The sequence below is a fragment of the Physella acuta genome, unplaced genomic scaffold (assembly GCF_028476545.2).
Source record: "Physella acuta isolate Inbredline_101_S28 unplaced genomic scaffold, ASM2847654v3 ptg001058l, whole genome shotgun sequence".
NCBI lineage: Eukaryota > Metazoa > Mollusca > Gastropoda > Physidae > Physella > Physella acuta.
The window spans coordinates 630,826-647,739 of NW_026732575.1; the positions used below are offsets into that span (position 1 = coordinate 630,826).

Below are 16,914 nucleotides of genomic sequence, written 5' to 3' on the forward strand. Positions count from 1 at the left end.
GCTATGTACTTCATTAGATAGTCTCTTGACTTCGTCCCTTAAGAAAGCGTTTTCGACTCGGAGTTATTCTAGTTGGCTGTTAAACTGCAATTTCTCCGCTTTAAAAGCTTTTTTAACACAAGTGATCTCATTAAGAATAAACGATCTTAAGTTATTTTCCAGTTGTTGATGAAATGATATTTTTCGACTAAGCAAATCAGTTGGTTGAGATAGGTTTGATGAAAATGTATAGTTTTTTATAGGTGTTACACAATCTAACTGATTGATATTGATCGTAACCTCTGCACATTGATTGTCACTGTTGGAAGCGGACATAATCATGGGCGGTGAAATGGGTAGCTCCAATACTCTGGGTGGGGACAGTGAAGGTGGTGGTGACAGTGATGGTGGCGGCGACATGGGTAGAGGCATGTCCATAGCTTTGTCTGTTGTAATGAGGTTATTTAAAATACAGCAAAATTCCGTATTCACCTATACAGACACAACGTTAGATTTTCCCTGTACCATAATTTTGTTATTCGTGTGGTACAGATGGACAGATAGCCCTGGTAATTTATAAATATCTTCAACATTGGCGCCATCATCATCCCTTCTTTCCTCAACAACATCAGCATATTTTGTTTTGATGATTCTTTTTACCTCCATCTTTCTTTTGAAAATGAATATAATCCGCTGCACAAATGTTAGCAATCTTTTTTGATATAGCTTTGTCTTTATTTAAACGATACTTCTTAGCTCTGCTGCTCCTGGTGACAACGCCAGTCCTTTACATTTTCACCCACCAGCAATATTAAAATATCATGCTGACATCAGTAGACATTGATTACATAGAAAACGAATCATCAGTAGATCTACAACAACTAAGAATATAGATATCCGTTTTACATTTTAACAATGGATGAGACAATAAAATAAAAACATAAAATATCACAATAAGAACCGGCTCGGAAAATAGTACTAAACTACATACTCAACCCTATTGGATGAGTAATACTTCCCTTAGATTTTTTTGATTTAATAGTGAATAAAAACACTAAAAACTATAAAAGAAAGTTGACAATTCCGGAAGTAAACAAGTTGACGCCATTTTTTCCAACATTATATAACAACAACTTCACCATTATCTTAAAATAGCTTCAACTATGACACTATCCTTACTACATTGTAACCGTTAGGTACACATCAGAGATAGACGCTTAACCGCCAATCCACGCCGTCCAATTTTTACCTCACAACCTCATTAGTACATGCCTATTATCTCACAACCTTATTAGTACCTGCCTATTACTTCAACATTAAGACATTATTACCTACCTATTACCTCAGCATAACAACATTATTACCTTCCATTTACCTAACCATAACAACATTATTACCTGTCTATTACCTCAACATAACAACATTATTACCTTCCATTTACCTAACCATAACAACATTATTACCTGTCTATTACTTCAACATAACAACATTATTACCTGTCTATTACTTCAACATAACAACATTATTACCTGTCTATTACTTCAACATAACAACATTATTACATGCATATTACTTCAACATAATAACATTATTACCTGCAGATTAATTCAACTCAACAACATACTTACCTGCCTATTGTCTCGCCACTATCACATTAGTTTCTCCCTTTTCACCACAACATACCCACCGTATCACCTCTATTACGAGACCATTGTTATCTTCTTATTAAATTACTATAAACCATGAGCTAAAGTAAAGTTCCCTTTCAAACCTGACGGTCTACGGGGCAAGTGAAGTAGAATTCACTTATTTCTGTGACCTTGGCATATAAAGGGCTAGTGTGGTCATCTCTCTGCCCAGCTGCCTTTACTTACGTGAGTTAGGTACTCATCAGAGTTGGGTGGGCTGTGTTGGGTGGATTGAGTTGGGTGGACTCAGGGACGGTCTACTGAGCAGTTCAGCTCTCTAACGTTATGCCAATCCGTCCCATATAACACCATATTACCTTACTATTATCTCACCGTACGTCAATATAATCTCGTAGAAGTTTCCATTAAACCAACCTTCTATACTTAGCTTTCAACACACGACTCAGCGTTACCCTTCCAAAGCCACCCTACTGTTTGCTAATAATGTGTTAATCTCTTACTCTAAAGCTTGGATACAATTGCATGTCAGCTTTTGTTCTTATAGTTAATCAGTTCTTACAGGTTGGGAAATATTGTTATTCATATGAACCCGCATCATGTCCTCCTGGCTCTAACTAAATAACGGATGTTTTTTAATGAAACTAATTTTAGGTCAATCCTTTATGAAAATGATAAATACACAGGAAAGACGATATGATTAGAATAGAATCAAACAAATACATTTAGGTTTATGTGGCTTTGTAATACGGATTACCTTACCAGCATGCACATCTGTGTTCTGTTCAGTACAAAGCGGTGTAAACCCTAGCCTTTGATATTTCTACTAGTGGTTCAATGGATTATTGAAGATAAGCCGTTTTCGGCTAGGCTTTGCACCAGCCATTTACAACTTAGTCTCCATTTGTATATCTTCTGTCACAGCGCCGTTGAGAATCGATCAGGGACACCCGCAGCGACGCTTTAGTTGTTTAGTTGGTTTTTTTTAAAATTTACTCCGTGCACATGTGACAATAAAAAAATGATTCGTTACAAGACCCTTTAATCGCTAACAAGCCTCTTTACTGGTATTTGCAAAAACAAGTTTTATAGAAAATTAGCAGTTTGAAAAGCCACAATTCTGATTGTAAACAACTTCAGTTATTTTTTTTAGAAGCTGGGTCATTCATCTTTTTGAAGCATTTTAATTTTACCCTAAGCATTTTCAATGATTTCAACTAAATTTACTCGAGGTATTTAAGTATATGTTTGTTAAGTACATCGTAACGTGCTGATCATCTTGATTCATACTAGCGATTTAAAGTTGTGTGAGAATGTGTTAATTTTTCTGTACAAAAATTCAGCTCCATTCTCTCGACTCCACCCCATATACTGGCATATAGTTTTAAAACACAATCCACATAAAAACATGTTCATCTGTACAGGATGCATTCGAAAGATGTTGTAGATCAGCAGATATGCACGTGACCTAAAATTTCACCTCCAGCTAGTATTGACAAAGATAAATACAATCTTACTCTAAGGTACACATTATACGTGAACAATTAACCTAACGTCTTTAGACGGATCTAGAAAGCCTAAGATAATAGTCATTCCATATAAAAAATGTAGGCCCCTATATTGAATTGAATCTGGTAGATTTTTCAGTTGTAAATTGTGATCAATCCGTGGGTGGTTGACGCTCCATATCCATATCCGGTTCCATGACAAATGATCTCAGAACAAATGATCTCAGACAAAATATCCCAGACAAAATATCTCACGGACAAATTATCTCAGGACAAATGATCCCAGGACAAATGATCTCAGGTCAATTGATCTCGGACAAAATATCTCAAGACAAATGATCTCAGGACAAATGATCTCAGGACAAATGATCTCACGGACAAAAGATAACAGGACAAAATATATCAGGACAAATTATCTCACGGACAAAAGATACCAGGACAAAATATATCAGGACAAATGATACCACGGACAATTGATCTCAAACAAAATATCTCAGACAAAATATTTCACACCTAAATTTTAATAGTGTAGTTGATGATTTAGTTGATCTGAATTGTTTTCATAAAGGTTCTAATTATTTCAATTATAAAATAACCGTCTGTAAGATACAGCCAGAAATTCATGACGCAGGTTCATATGAATAACAATATTTCCCAACAAGTGAGACATGATTAACTATTAGTACAAAAGCAGACATAATTATTTCCCGCATGCCTTTGCAACACTGTTAGACGCTTAGACTAAGAGATTAGATGAAACAGATCATTAGCAAGCATTAGCTTGGCTTTAGAAGGATCACCCAAAGCCGTGCATTGATTGCTAGGAATAGAGAACGGTATAATCGGAGGGTGTGGGGGGGGGGGGGGCGAAATAACTTTAAAAAGAAGTTCGTAGAAAATTGCAGGATGTGACCACGTAGCCTAGCGGTAGAGAGTCAGACCGCTAACCCCAGAGTCTCGATTCGAATCCATATTCAAGTCAGTGAAACTTCCCTAAGTCCATCAATCTCTTGTTGGTAACCTAACTTACTTTAAGGAAACAACGGAGGCTGGGCGTAGTGATGAACATACTGTCCCCTAATATGCCTAGATCTCTACCTCATTTGCCACATGTGTCTAGTGCACTAACGAACATTATACCGTTCAGTATAACTTTCATGGAATAGATTTTACAGTAAAGCACTAGGTTTATATTGTAATTACCTAATCATATACACATGTACTTGTTTTTACTAAATTACATGGAAGTGACCCACATTTCCTTTTGCCTGACCCGCTGCTCACCACACCTGTCCTACATTCTCACCAACATAATGACATTTAAATTATGTTTCATATAACACTACATTTTCTTCCCAGAGTGTGAATCACTAAAAAGCCTTGTACAAAAACATTTATTTGTGATTTGAAACCCATCGCGAGTTTTAATGACATATTATGTTTTAATAGTTTAAATATTTAGAATATGATTAAAATAAATGTAAAAAAATACATGGAATAGCGAATGTTGAAAATATTAGAAGCTTTGTATGTATTGATTTTATAGTTTTGTTTACAAGATTTACGTATTTATTTCAACACAATTCCAGAGATTACTCATACACAAACAGGTTTAACAGAAGTATTTGTATTAACAAATTATTACAGCTGCCGTCTGTCTATAGTTTAAAACATTTTCAGCTGATTTTTAAACGATTTTGGTTTAAGGAAAAACTAGTATTGCCAGCAGTGATAATCAAAAACATTTGAGTTGGTTTCATTACATTTGTGACAGCTGTTGTATAAGAGTTAATCAAGCAAAATTGTGTTTATATCGATACTTTAGTTTTCAAAATACGTGTCTCGAGCAGCCCAAAACAATCGACTTAAGTTGTTAGGGTGGAATGGGGGGGGGGGGGGGGTAGTATTGCTGACTAAACATTATATCCCAGCGCAGATGAAAATATTTTCTAAGTGGTCACTGGATGTACATAATAACGTGCAGAATTTTTTTTCCTGAGCTGAAATTACTATGCAGTAACAATTTTTATTAGCGTAATCCGTTTAAAAAAACGACTATTACATACTGTGAAGGCTTAACTCACCTGAAATACTTCATTTGTTTTAGAAAAAGTACATTTTACACAGAATTCTGTACGTGTCTGTATCAGTACATTAGAACAATCATTCACTAGCACAACACTACATAAGTACATGGACAAACTGATCGGTGGCAGAACTGGAAAAAAGCCACCCCCCCCCCCCCCCCGAAAATTTTGTTTCCCCCCTCCTCATATATATATATATATATATATATATATATATATATATATATATATATATATATATATATATATATATATATATATATATATGATACACTCATGACGACACACTCATAAACAACATAAATGTGTTATCATTTCTTATAGTTAAAATTATAATGTACCATAAACTTTCCATCACTTTTCGAATAAACACATTGATGTAACTCACATGGCAACCTATGTTCAATAATTCTCCGTTAAAACCCAAAGGGACACTTACGTCCTATGGTGTATCTTAAAACTATTAAAGATATCGGAAAAACATTTTTAAATCTACGTGTCATTTGACTTCTAAATGTGTTCATAAATATATTTTAAATCATGCGTACAGACCTTGTGGTACTGAAAGGGTTAAAATAATTATTAACAAATTATAAGCGACACGTAATTAAAATAAAAGTCTTATGCCAGATGAGACCAGCATATAGAAGGAACATAAAAATCCAACAGTATTATATATCGACAACGCCTAGCGATAACAACATCATTCGTCTCTGCGCTGTGTGACTACAACCATGGTGACTCTGAAAATATCTGCTCGAGCTTTTGTTGTATTGTTTGCTCTCAACTTTTTTCTGTGTTCTGGTAAGTTTATAAACGTTAATTTGCTACATTTACTGTCATTAATTTTTTTTTAAACAAAGAGGTTGTAGACGATTGCTTTTACTTTCGTTTTTATCGATCGATCAAATTTCTTTATGGAAATTTTACTTATCGTTCACCACCGCATATATACGGTATAATTAATGTCAAAGTTTCTTAGCAGGTAACTATTTTAAACTATTATGGAAAAATAATTTCCAATACACTAGAAACTTGCATTCATCGTTTTTTAAATACAAAAACCTAATAAGTTATTGATTGTGAACAACGTTCAATTTATCTACACGGATATTGCATACTTCTAATATAAATTAACTCGGGTTAATTATTCATTTTCTAAGTTTTAATACACAACGTAGCTTGGAGTGAGGTATGAATATATTTACAGGATTAAAAATTAAGTTTAATACAGTTTTCAAACTAATGTTTTGGCATAAGAGGAAATATATTTTTTATTGTAAAACAGGTAATGTCACCTAATCCGACTGTCAATTTAATATGGCTGATTGAGTTCAGTATTTTCTGCGACATAGATACTTATACTGATCTATAGATTTTGGAATGAGTAATTTTTTCCTTCAGTTGTTCAACATTGGACGGCGAGGCTCAGTGTTAGAGAGCTAGGCTGCTTACCCAAAAATATCGAGTTCGAATCCGGGCTCAAGTCAATAAAATGTCCATAAGCCACCTAACTCTAATGGGTACCTAATTCACGTTAAGGCGGCACGACTTAGTTCTGACCACACTATCCCTTATACGGTTTTGGTTTCTAAAGCAGATGTTCTCTAAGAAAATTAAAATAATAAGTGTTCATCAACGTCGTCCCGTAAGCATAAGAATAAAAAATTGCAATAACGTCCTGAAACAAGGTACTCAAAATTTCAATTGAAATTCAAATTTAATTTAAACATGTTTGGCACAGGTAAACATGATGATGACAAAGTGAAACCGCAAGACATACAAAAAAGAGAGAACAAGATTAACAAGGTATAACATTTTTTTTTTAAAAAATGTTTTGTTCCTTTGCCACGAAAACAAAAAAACAAACACAAAAAGTAATTGCAATTAAAAAAATGTAAGAACACATTCATCGGGAATCAAAGTTTTTTTTTTAATTTTCTAGTAAAGGAAGTAGGAACTGTATTGCTTAAACTGAATTTCGTCAAAATGAATTCTTATCTATTTACACGCTCGTAGGCTATTGTATAAGAATTTGCTTTATCGAATGGTATGCAGATTTGTAAATTTTCTATGGGATTTCACCCCAATCCACTTTGGAGGACGTTGTACTTGGTGTCACTCCGTAATTAGATTATGTTAATCCACATAGAAAAAACATTTAGGGGCCTAACTCTAACAGTTATAATTTAATTGCAAAAAGCATTGTTTCTGTAGTAATTTATAAAATTAGATAAATTTAAATGGCGCACCCCTCATTTCAGACGTTGATTGACATATAAGTAATTACGATTCTTAACAAAACCTTTTTCCTCAGGCGAATTTTGCAATGTGTTGTTGATAAAACTCACCCCCCCCCCCCAATCACCCCCCCCCCCCCCGACAGCCCCCCCCCCCCCCCAATTCCCCCACCTTGAAATATTTAAAATAGTGCTCAGATAATAATAAGGATGTTTATCTAATGTCGGTTATTAATATAGCTGGAATTAGCAGGTTTGCGTCGTGGTTTCACCCCCCCCCCTCCCTCTACCTTCCCCACCCCTGTCGGAACTTAGTCATCTTTGTTCTTAAAAGTCTATTTACCTCTAATAAATATTTTTTTTAAATGGAATAATCATTTTTTTTATATATATTGTGCTATTTTTTGTCTTGGAGTCACTCCTTTAAATTGTGCCCCTCGGTGCGGTCCATAAATACGTTACATCACAAGTTTACGCTTTTGTTGCTGCTATGCCAAGAGTTAACATTATGAAACGGGTATCCTTGTCTCGACAATGTTTACCAAAGTAGAAGCGTTCTTACATTAGTGTATATGGATGGGTGTGAATGTGTGGTGTTTTGCTAGATGATAATGTTGCTGTAGAAAATAACATAGTAGCAAATGATTTCCTAGTGTTAAAACACATGTTTTCAACTGATATTTAGAACAAAAATTCGTTATATTGTTTACTCCAGTCAAAATGTGCCATTTTAACGGACATGAAAAATGCTGGAGTAGATGTCAGCAGGACATTGTGTGATAACAAGACTGACAATGGAGGATGGATTATTATACAGGTTATTTTGTCATTTAAATAATTCTAAACTATTTATCAAATTTTTTGTTTCCTATATTTTTTCTGACAGTTTTGATAACACATTTTAATACTCAATAATAGCTTAGCTATTACCTAAATAATTAAAAAAACAATAACAGTTGAACGACTTTCACTGTGTTTGTATTATATGTTGTTTGTTTATTTGAAATTATCTTTTAAGGGGACAAAATACACATTTTTTCGACAAAATTTTAATTTTGCTCCCCAACATTTGTGTTACTTAATTCGGAACTAATACCTTTATCTATCTAACCGGACATTTCGGACTTCTACAGCTGACGGTTATCCGTTTCTTACGATTTGAAACATGGTACCCCCGGCAAGTGTTCACACTACCACGCGGACAGCGGCTATCTTCGAGCGGGTATTACATCATTTATTACTTGTCCGCGAGGAACCATAGACTTTACAGCAATCTAAGGGCCAAGCACTCGTGTGTCCGCTGGTGTAGTGACTTTTCTTTTGTTCTGAAAATAAGTGGGATAGAAGTTGTTTTCTTCAAAGTAACATTTTATATCAAACTCCATATAAGGGCATGCGCGTAAAAATTATGAATGGGAAGAGATTCATTGATACGCTTGACCAATCATATTATAGTACAGTTGTGTGAGAATGTGTTAATTTTTCTGTACAAAAATTCAGCTCCATTCTCTCGACTCCACCCCATATACTGGCATATAGTTTTAAAACACAATCCACATAAAAACATGTTCATCTGTACAGGATGCATTCGAAAGATGTTGTAGATCAGCAGATATGCACGTGACCTAAAATTTCACCTCCAGCTAGTATTGACAAAGATAAATACAATCTTACTCTAAGGTACACATTATACGTGAACAATTAACCTAACGTCTTTAGACGGATCTAGAAAGCCTAAGATAATAGTCATTCCATATAAAAAATGTAGGCCCCTATATTGAATTGAATCTGGTAGATTTTTCAGTTGTAAATTGTGATCAATCCGTGGGTGGTTGACGCTCCATATCCATATCCGGTTCCATGACAAATGATCTCAGAACAAATGATCTCAGACAAAATATCCCAGACAAAATATCTCACGGACAAATTATCTCAGGACAAATGATCCCAGGACAAATGATCTCAGGTCAATTGATCTCGGACAAAATATCTCAAGACAAATGATCTCAGGACAAATGATCTCAGGACAAATGATCTCACGGACAAAAGATAACAGGACAAAATATATCAGGACAAATTATCTCACGGACAAAAGATACCAGGACAAAATATATCAGGACAAATGATACCACGGACAATTGATCTCAAACAAAATATCTCAGACAAAATATTTCACACCTAAATTTTAATAGTGTAGTTGATGATTTAGTTGATCTGAATTGTTTTCATAAAGGTTCTAATTATTTCAATTATAAAATAACCGTCTGTAAGATACAGCCAGAAATTCATGACGCAGGTTCATATGAATAACAATATTTCCCAACAAGTGAGACATGATTAACTATTAGTACAAAAGCAGACATAATTATTTCCCGCATGCCTTTGCAACACTGTTAGACGCTTAGACTAAGAGATTAGATGAAACAGATCATTAGCAAGCATTAGCTTGGCTTTAGAAGGATCACCCAAAGCCGTGCATTGATTGCTAGGAATAGAGAACGGTATAATCGGAGGGTGTGGGGGGGGGGGGGGGGGGCGAAATAACTTTAAAAAGAAGTTCGTAGAAAATTGCAGGATGTGACCACGTAGCCTAGCGGTAGAGAGTCAGACCGCTAACCCCAGAGTCTCGATTCGAATCCATATTCAAGTCAGTGAAACTTCCCTAAGTCCATCAATCTCTTGTTGGTAACCTAACTTACTTTAAGGAAACAACGGAGGCTGGGCGTAGTGATGAACATACTGTCCCCTAATATGCCTAGATCTCTACCTCATTTGCCACATGTGTCTAGTGCACTAACGAACATTATACCGTTCAGTATAACTTTCATGGAATAGATTTTACAGTAAAGCACTAGGTTTATATTGTAATTACCTAATCATATACACATGTACTTGTTTTTACTAAATTACATGGAAGTGACCCACATTTCCTTTTGCCTGACCCGCTGCTCACCACACCTGTCCTACATTCTCACCAACATAATGACATTTAAATTATGTTTCATATAACACTACATTTTCTTCCCAGAGTGTGAATCACTAAAAAGCCTTGTACAAAAACATTTATTTGTGATTTGAAACCCATCGCGAGTTTTAATGACATATTATGTTTTAATAGTTTAAATATTTAGAATATGATTAAAATAAATGTAAAAAAATACATGGAATAGCGAATGTTGAAAATATTAGAAGCTTTGTATGTATTGATTTTATAGTTTTGTTTACAAGATTTACGTATTTATTTCAACACAATTCCAGAGATTACTCATACACAAACAGGTTTAACAGAAGTATTTGTATTAACAAATTATTACAGCTGCCGTCTGTCTATAGTTTAAAACATTTTCAGCTGATTTTTAAACGATTTTGGTTTAAGGAAAAACTAGTATTGCCAGCAGTGATAATCAAAAACATTTGAGTTGGTTTCATTACATTTGTGACAGCTGTTGTATAAGAGTTAATCAAGCAAAATTGTGTTTATATCGATACTTTAGTTTTCAAAATACGTGTCTCGAGCAGCCCAAAACAGCCCAAAACAATCGACTTAAGTTGTTAGAACAAAAATTCGTTATATTGTTTACTCCAGTCAAAATGTGCCATTTTAACGGACATGAAAAATGCTGGAGTAGATGTCAGCAGGACATTGTGTGATAACAAGACTGACAATGGAGGATGGATTATTATACAGGTTATTTTGTCATTTAAATAATTCTAAACTATTTATCAAATTTTTTGTTTCCTATATTTTTTCTGACAGTTTTGATAACACATTTTAATACTCAATAATAGCTTAGCTATTACCTAAATAATTAAAAAAACAATAACAGTTGAACGACTTTCACTGTGTTTGTATTATATGTTGTTTGTTTATTTGAAATTATCTTTTAAGGGGACAAAATACACATTTTTTCGACAAAATTTTAATTTTGCTCCCCAACATTTGTGTTACTTAATTCGGAACTAATACCTTTATCTATCTAACCGGACATTTCGGACTTCTACAGCTGACGGTTATCCGTTTCTTACGATTTGAAACATGGTACCCCCGGCAAGTGTTCACACTACCACGCGGACAGCGGCTATCTTCGAGCGGGTATTACATCATTTATTACTTGTCCGCGAGGAACCATAGACTTTACAGCAATCTAAGGGCCAAGCACTCGTGTGTCCGCTGGTGTAGTGACTTTTCTTTTGTTCTGAAAATAAGTGGGATAGAAGTTGTTTTCTTCAAAGTAACATTTTATATCAAACTCCATATAAGGGCATGCGCGTAAAAATTATGAATGGGAAGAGATTCATTGATACGCTTGACCAATCATATTATAGTACAGTAAATCAAAATAATTCATGATAGGTTGCAACTAACCACGTGTGCCTTGCAGCCATCTTGTTTCTAGATAAACAAAACAATCGCCTGTCTTCGTTTGTTTACTTTATTTGCATATACTCTTATACTATCTAATTTATACAGAAAATATATACTTTTAACAGTGTCCGCCCCCCCTCCCCCATAGAAAGTCTACCGCCCCCCCCCCGAAAATTTCAAGTGCCCCCCCCCCCCCCTTCCGAGAAAAAAAGTCTGGAAGAAACACTGACGCCGTTCCAGAGGCGTAGCGAGGGGGGGGGGGGCGGGGGGACATATGTCCCCGGGCGCCGACCTTAGGGGGGGCGCCAAATTGAAAGTTTGAGGGGGGTGCAAATGAAAAGTTCGAGGGGGGGGGGTGCAAATCGAAAGTTTGAGGGGGGGGGGGTGCAAAAGAAAAGTTCGAGGGGGGTGCAAATCGAAAACTTGCTCCCGAGGGGGGCGCCAAATTGAAAGTTTGAGTGTGGGGTGCAAATGAAAAGTTCGAGGGGGGGGGTGCAAATCGAAAGTTTGTCCCCGGGAAGGGTCGCTACGCCTCTGACGCTATCACTTAATTTGTAATTCTTAAAAAAAATCAATTTATTCGATACATATATACACTAGTTTGTTAGTTTAGTTATATGATAACTGTTTCACAAAACATGGGGTCTTTTAAACATCAATTTCTCAATTAGATCATAGTTTCTTCTACGTCATTTTCTACAAAGTATCTAATTTAGAATGTAGTAATTGTATTGACGATTAAATATATTGTAGTAACTAAATATGACACGCGTGATTACGTATGATACACGCTTTTTTTGTTGAGTGATTTTTGTATTTTACCACAAAAATATTATCTGTCATAAACTCAGTTGACACAACATGCACGTATATAACTGTTAAAGACAGTCTAACGAAAAAAAAAACATTTTATTTTCCATCAGTTAATAAATGTCTTTTCCAATTCATCGCAAGATATCACATTATTCATGTTATTATATGATCTCTAAAATGTAGATGTGGTACACTTTTAAAACAAGTTAATAAAAAGTCTAGTGACAATTTAAGGCCAATTTCCTTATGTTATCTAAAAATAGATAGTGATCACAAAGACGTATAATGCTGGGGTGCGTTCAAGCTAGGAGAACGATCGGTTTGTAGGTGTTTATGTAATTTAAAAAAAAATGTGTTGTGACCGAACGAAAGGATATTTTTTAAAACTTTCTTCGGCAATATTGTTCTAAATTATGGCAGAAATCGATTGGTAAATGTTTCAAGTCGCTCAGTAGTCTGGTTGCCGAGATATGGGCAAAAAACTGCGTTTTTTCGAGATTTTTTTGCTTTTCCGGGAAATCCAGGAAGAAATTCCGGGAATTTTTTTGGCCCACAATCATCCTCGGAACTTGCTTAACATATTTGCTTTGGAACTAGTCCTCGATATTGCTTCGTTGAGGAGGAGATACGACTTAAAGCTGCGGTAAAGCTGCGGACACACATCCATTCATTCATTCATCCATCCATCCATCCAGAAATGACGAGTTAATCGCAATTGTCCGTATGGAAATTGCGCTAAAGAAATATCGCCTCTAGAAATAGTGTTTTGATTTTAGCGGTATTGATTTAGTTTCATGGATCAGGGGAAAGCTGAGTATGAAATATTACATCTCACGCCTTCTCATACCTCTATAATTATCCTCAAGTCATATTCCCTTTTAATTACCCACAGATTAACTACCCCTGCATATTACTGCCACACAGCAAAAAACTGCAATAGAACACACACCCATTGATACATAATAAATAATATGAAATGAGATGGGGGGCATGTGGGTTGTGAGGGTGGGGTCATGGGGGTTGTGAGGGTGGGGTCATGGAGGCAAAAACATCAGAAAGGGGAGGGATTGGTGAGACACCAGAGGAGATGATGCGTATTTAAGGTGTTTGTAAACGAATTTAGTATTAAGCCGCCATAGAGGTCGTATACTGACCTGTATACTTATTTTGAGAAAAAAATACGATGCTCTTTTAGACAGGCTCTGCATAGCTAACATTTTTCACATCTAGACCTAGATGCATAGCTGAGGAGGAGATAGACATATAAAAGCCTGACTTCAAGAATTGTACGATAAAGAAATATAACAAATATGAGCAAAAGATTGTTTTGAAGTTGGCTAAAATTGTTAGTGGGCTTAGAGTAAGTAAAGTGCTATTTTAATTGCGTATGCAAGCTAATCCTTTTCGTTAAGTTGTTCAATTTATGCAAACAATAGCTAACTAACGAAACAAATATTATGCATCCTCACTTGATATGATGAAGGTGCACTTACTGCAAATGGAGTCTGTTAATAGATGGATACAATTAACAAAGCGTGTTTTTATTTCTATCGGGAAAAAAGCTACGTGTCTAGTTCCGTTGATTTTAGAAGTGTTTATTAGATAAACGGAATGCAGATTATGTAAAATAACTTCAGAAGAGGAAACGCAGATTATGTAATAAAGATCGTGGTTATGTAACAAACATAGTAAAATGCAGTCAGTAGGATATTTTTCACAGGTCATTTCGTCGTCTACGGGTTTTATCAACAGGTCAATTCCACTCCCGCAGTCTGTCACTATCTCCATTAACCAACATACGTAAAGAGATACAAAGAAGTTATGGTGTGAATAAGTGAGGTTTAGAATTAGAGATTTGAGCTCATCAAAAGAAGTAAAAGTACATAAGTAATATATATTGTAAGGGAAGATGGGGTAATTACCCGATGGGTTGACAGAAGGATGATTGTCTTTTGTTTATTAACTGCGAGCGTGTTAGAAAGGAGAGGCAATGTCAGGAGATTAATGAAAAGCAGGGAGTTCTAATCATTGATAAGCCATATGTTGTTGTCAACACACGGACACGCCTTACGGGTAATCCGATGCGTAGCGCAACATATAAGACAAACACCCGCAAACGTAACAAATGAATAAAAAGGCTCGATAAATTAAACAAACTAATAAAATCTACACTACCTACACCAATCTACTCTAAACACAAAATACACAAGCTAGTAAAACTACGATACAGTGGCTAAATACTAGTATAGACCTAACCTATAGAAATCTTGAAGATCTGGACGAAACTGAGGCAAACACACGTTTTCACACACCTTTTATAACCTATCATAAACTGGTACAAACCGGACTATTACAACTCACAGCACGAGAACTGAACAGGGACGAACGGAATTGTGTAAATGGTACAAACTACATTCACCAGTATTCATCCCCTTCACTCGTTCATTAGGCCTACATGCGTAAATTGAATATAAATGCTATTTCTATTATATAAGCTGAAATGTAAGCTGGAAATAGATAATATTATATACTCCTTTCCAACAGAAGTATTTTTTTAGTAATAATGGGATAAATTAAGGCTATATCGAAATAAGTTTATTCAAATTTTCACTTTATAACAAAGTTTTCCAAGCAATGTGTATATTATAAATATCAACCACTGCAAAGCCAATTATTATTGTCATAAATGGAAAATTTGTTCTAGAAAATTCCTTGTATTATTTATAGATTTTCGTCACGTTTTAGCCATATGTATAATTATCATATAGTATTAGCAGATCTATACTTAAAATATTTAAAACACAATGCAATATCTAAATATTTCTAATTTTTTGTTAAATACAGGGTTATAATGAACTCAGATTTGATATGAAGTATAAAGGTAAAGACTACTACGCTGTGTACAGAGGTTTTAAGGTAGAAAATGAAGCAGCAAAGTATAAGATGAGCATCACGTCATTCGGTGGTGGGAATGCTGGAGACTGGTTTAGACGTCACAACGGCTTGAAGTTTACAACCATTGACTCTGATAACGATAGGTCACATGGCAACTGTGCTGAAATGTGTGAAGGTGGTTGGTGGTATGAAAGGTGTCAATGGGTTAACGTCAACGGTAAATTTAAAACAGGAATGCAATGGCATAACGTTGCAAGCTATAAAAACTCTCTAAGCTCTGTTGAGATGAAACTTCGTCGAACGTAAACAACCCGAAAACAATGCTATGGTAAAATAATGGATATGCAATAATCAAATTATTTATATAATCTTCAGAAGCATAAAGAACATTACATATATTAGAATAAATAGATGTAAAAATTTAACTAATGCAAAATTTTCTTGAGTTAAGTTTAAAGTTGATAAATATAACATTTTATTTGAAAACTGACTTTAAAAACTCGAACATAATATGTTTCATTACAATGAGATAACAAGACCATATATGCAGTGATCTCGAATTAAAATCCCTCATTGATTGACGGTTTGTGTGCTAGCCATTAACGAAGAAAAAAAAAACGGTGTCATTTTATTATTGCATATGCATAGACTAGCAGTATATTTGTTATCTACCAATAGATAGACACAACTTTAATTTTATTTTGAATGTTTTATTACTAAGATTAGAATATTCTTATTATTATTATCGATTCAAGGTATATAATTAAATCACTGATCAAAAGGATACTTTTTAATTGTTACCTCCCGTGATCAATTTTTGGGGCAATAGATAACCGTTTGCATACATCTTTAATATATCATTAATAAAATCATTATAAAACCAAAACAAAATATTTGTATTTTTATTTCCTTAACTAAAATAGGGATGTTGTGTTGCTATGTTTGCCAAGGTATATAATCGCTATATTCTCCAAGTATGTGGATAATTTTAATTATTGCCTAATTTTATAAATTTATAATCATCTATAAGTTTTTTTTTCAACATTGGATGAAATGTTTTATTACTTATTTTAATATTCGCTGATTGTTATGCATGTCAGGTCGACACAATGATAACCAAGAGAACTTGGTGTCCAGTGTTTCTTCCAGACTTTTTTCTCCGGAGGGCACTTGAAATTTTCGGGGGGGCGGTAAACTTTCTTCGGGGAGGGGGGGGGGGGGGCGGACACTGTTAAAAGTATATATTTTCTATATAAATTATATAAATTTCATTTCGTTCGGGGTGGCGGTGAAAAAAATTCGGGGGGGGGGGCAAGATGCCTGGAAGAAACTCTTTTGGTGTCAGTGGCGTAGCTCGGTTGTTGGCGGGTGGTGTGGGAG

At 35.0% G+C, this 16,914-nt stretch overlaps 1 protein-coding gene across 1 annotated transcript; it reads left to right on the forward strand.

Annotated features, from left to right (window-relative positions):
- The first annotated feature begins 319 nt into the window (after window positions 1-319).
- LOC131955197 (ficolin-2-like) lies at window positions 320-15,840 on the forward strand. Its single transcript, XM_059319218.1, has 2 exons — window positions 320-430; window positions 15,484-15,840. Exons 1-2 carry the CDS (start codon window positions 320-322, stop codon window positions 15,838-15,840), a joined length of 468 nt encoding a protein of 155 aa, XP_059175201.1.
- Window positions 15,841-16,914: the final 1,074 nt, after the last annotated feature.

Excerpts from the sequence above, each read along its gene's own strand:
- LOC131955197 (XM_059319218.1), top strand. The coding sequence starts at position 320 with ATGGGCGGTGAAATGGGTAGCTCCAATACTCTGGGTGGGGACAGTGAA. Across the intron at positions 431-15,483 it reads TGTCCATAGCTTTGTCTGTT|GGTTATAATGAACTCAGATT; the intron begins GTAATGAGGTTA and ends TGTTAAATACAG.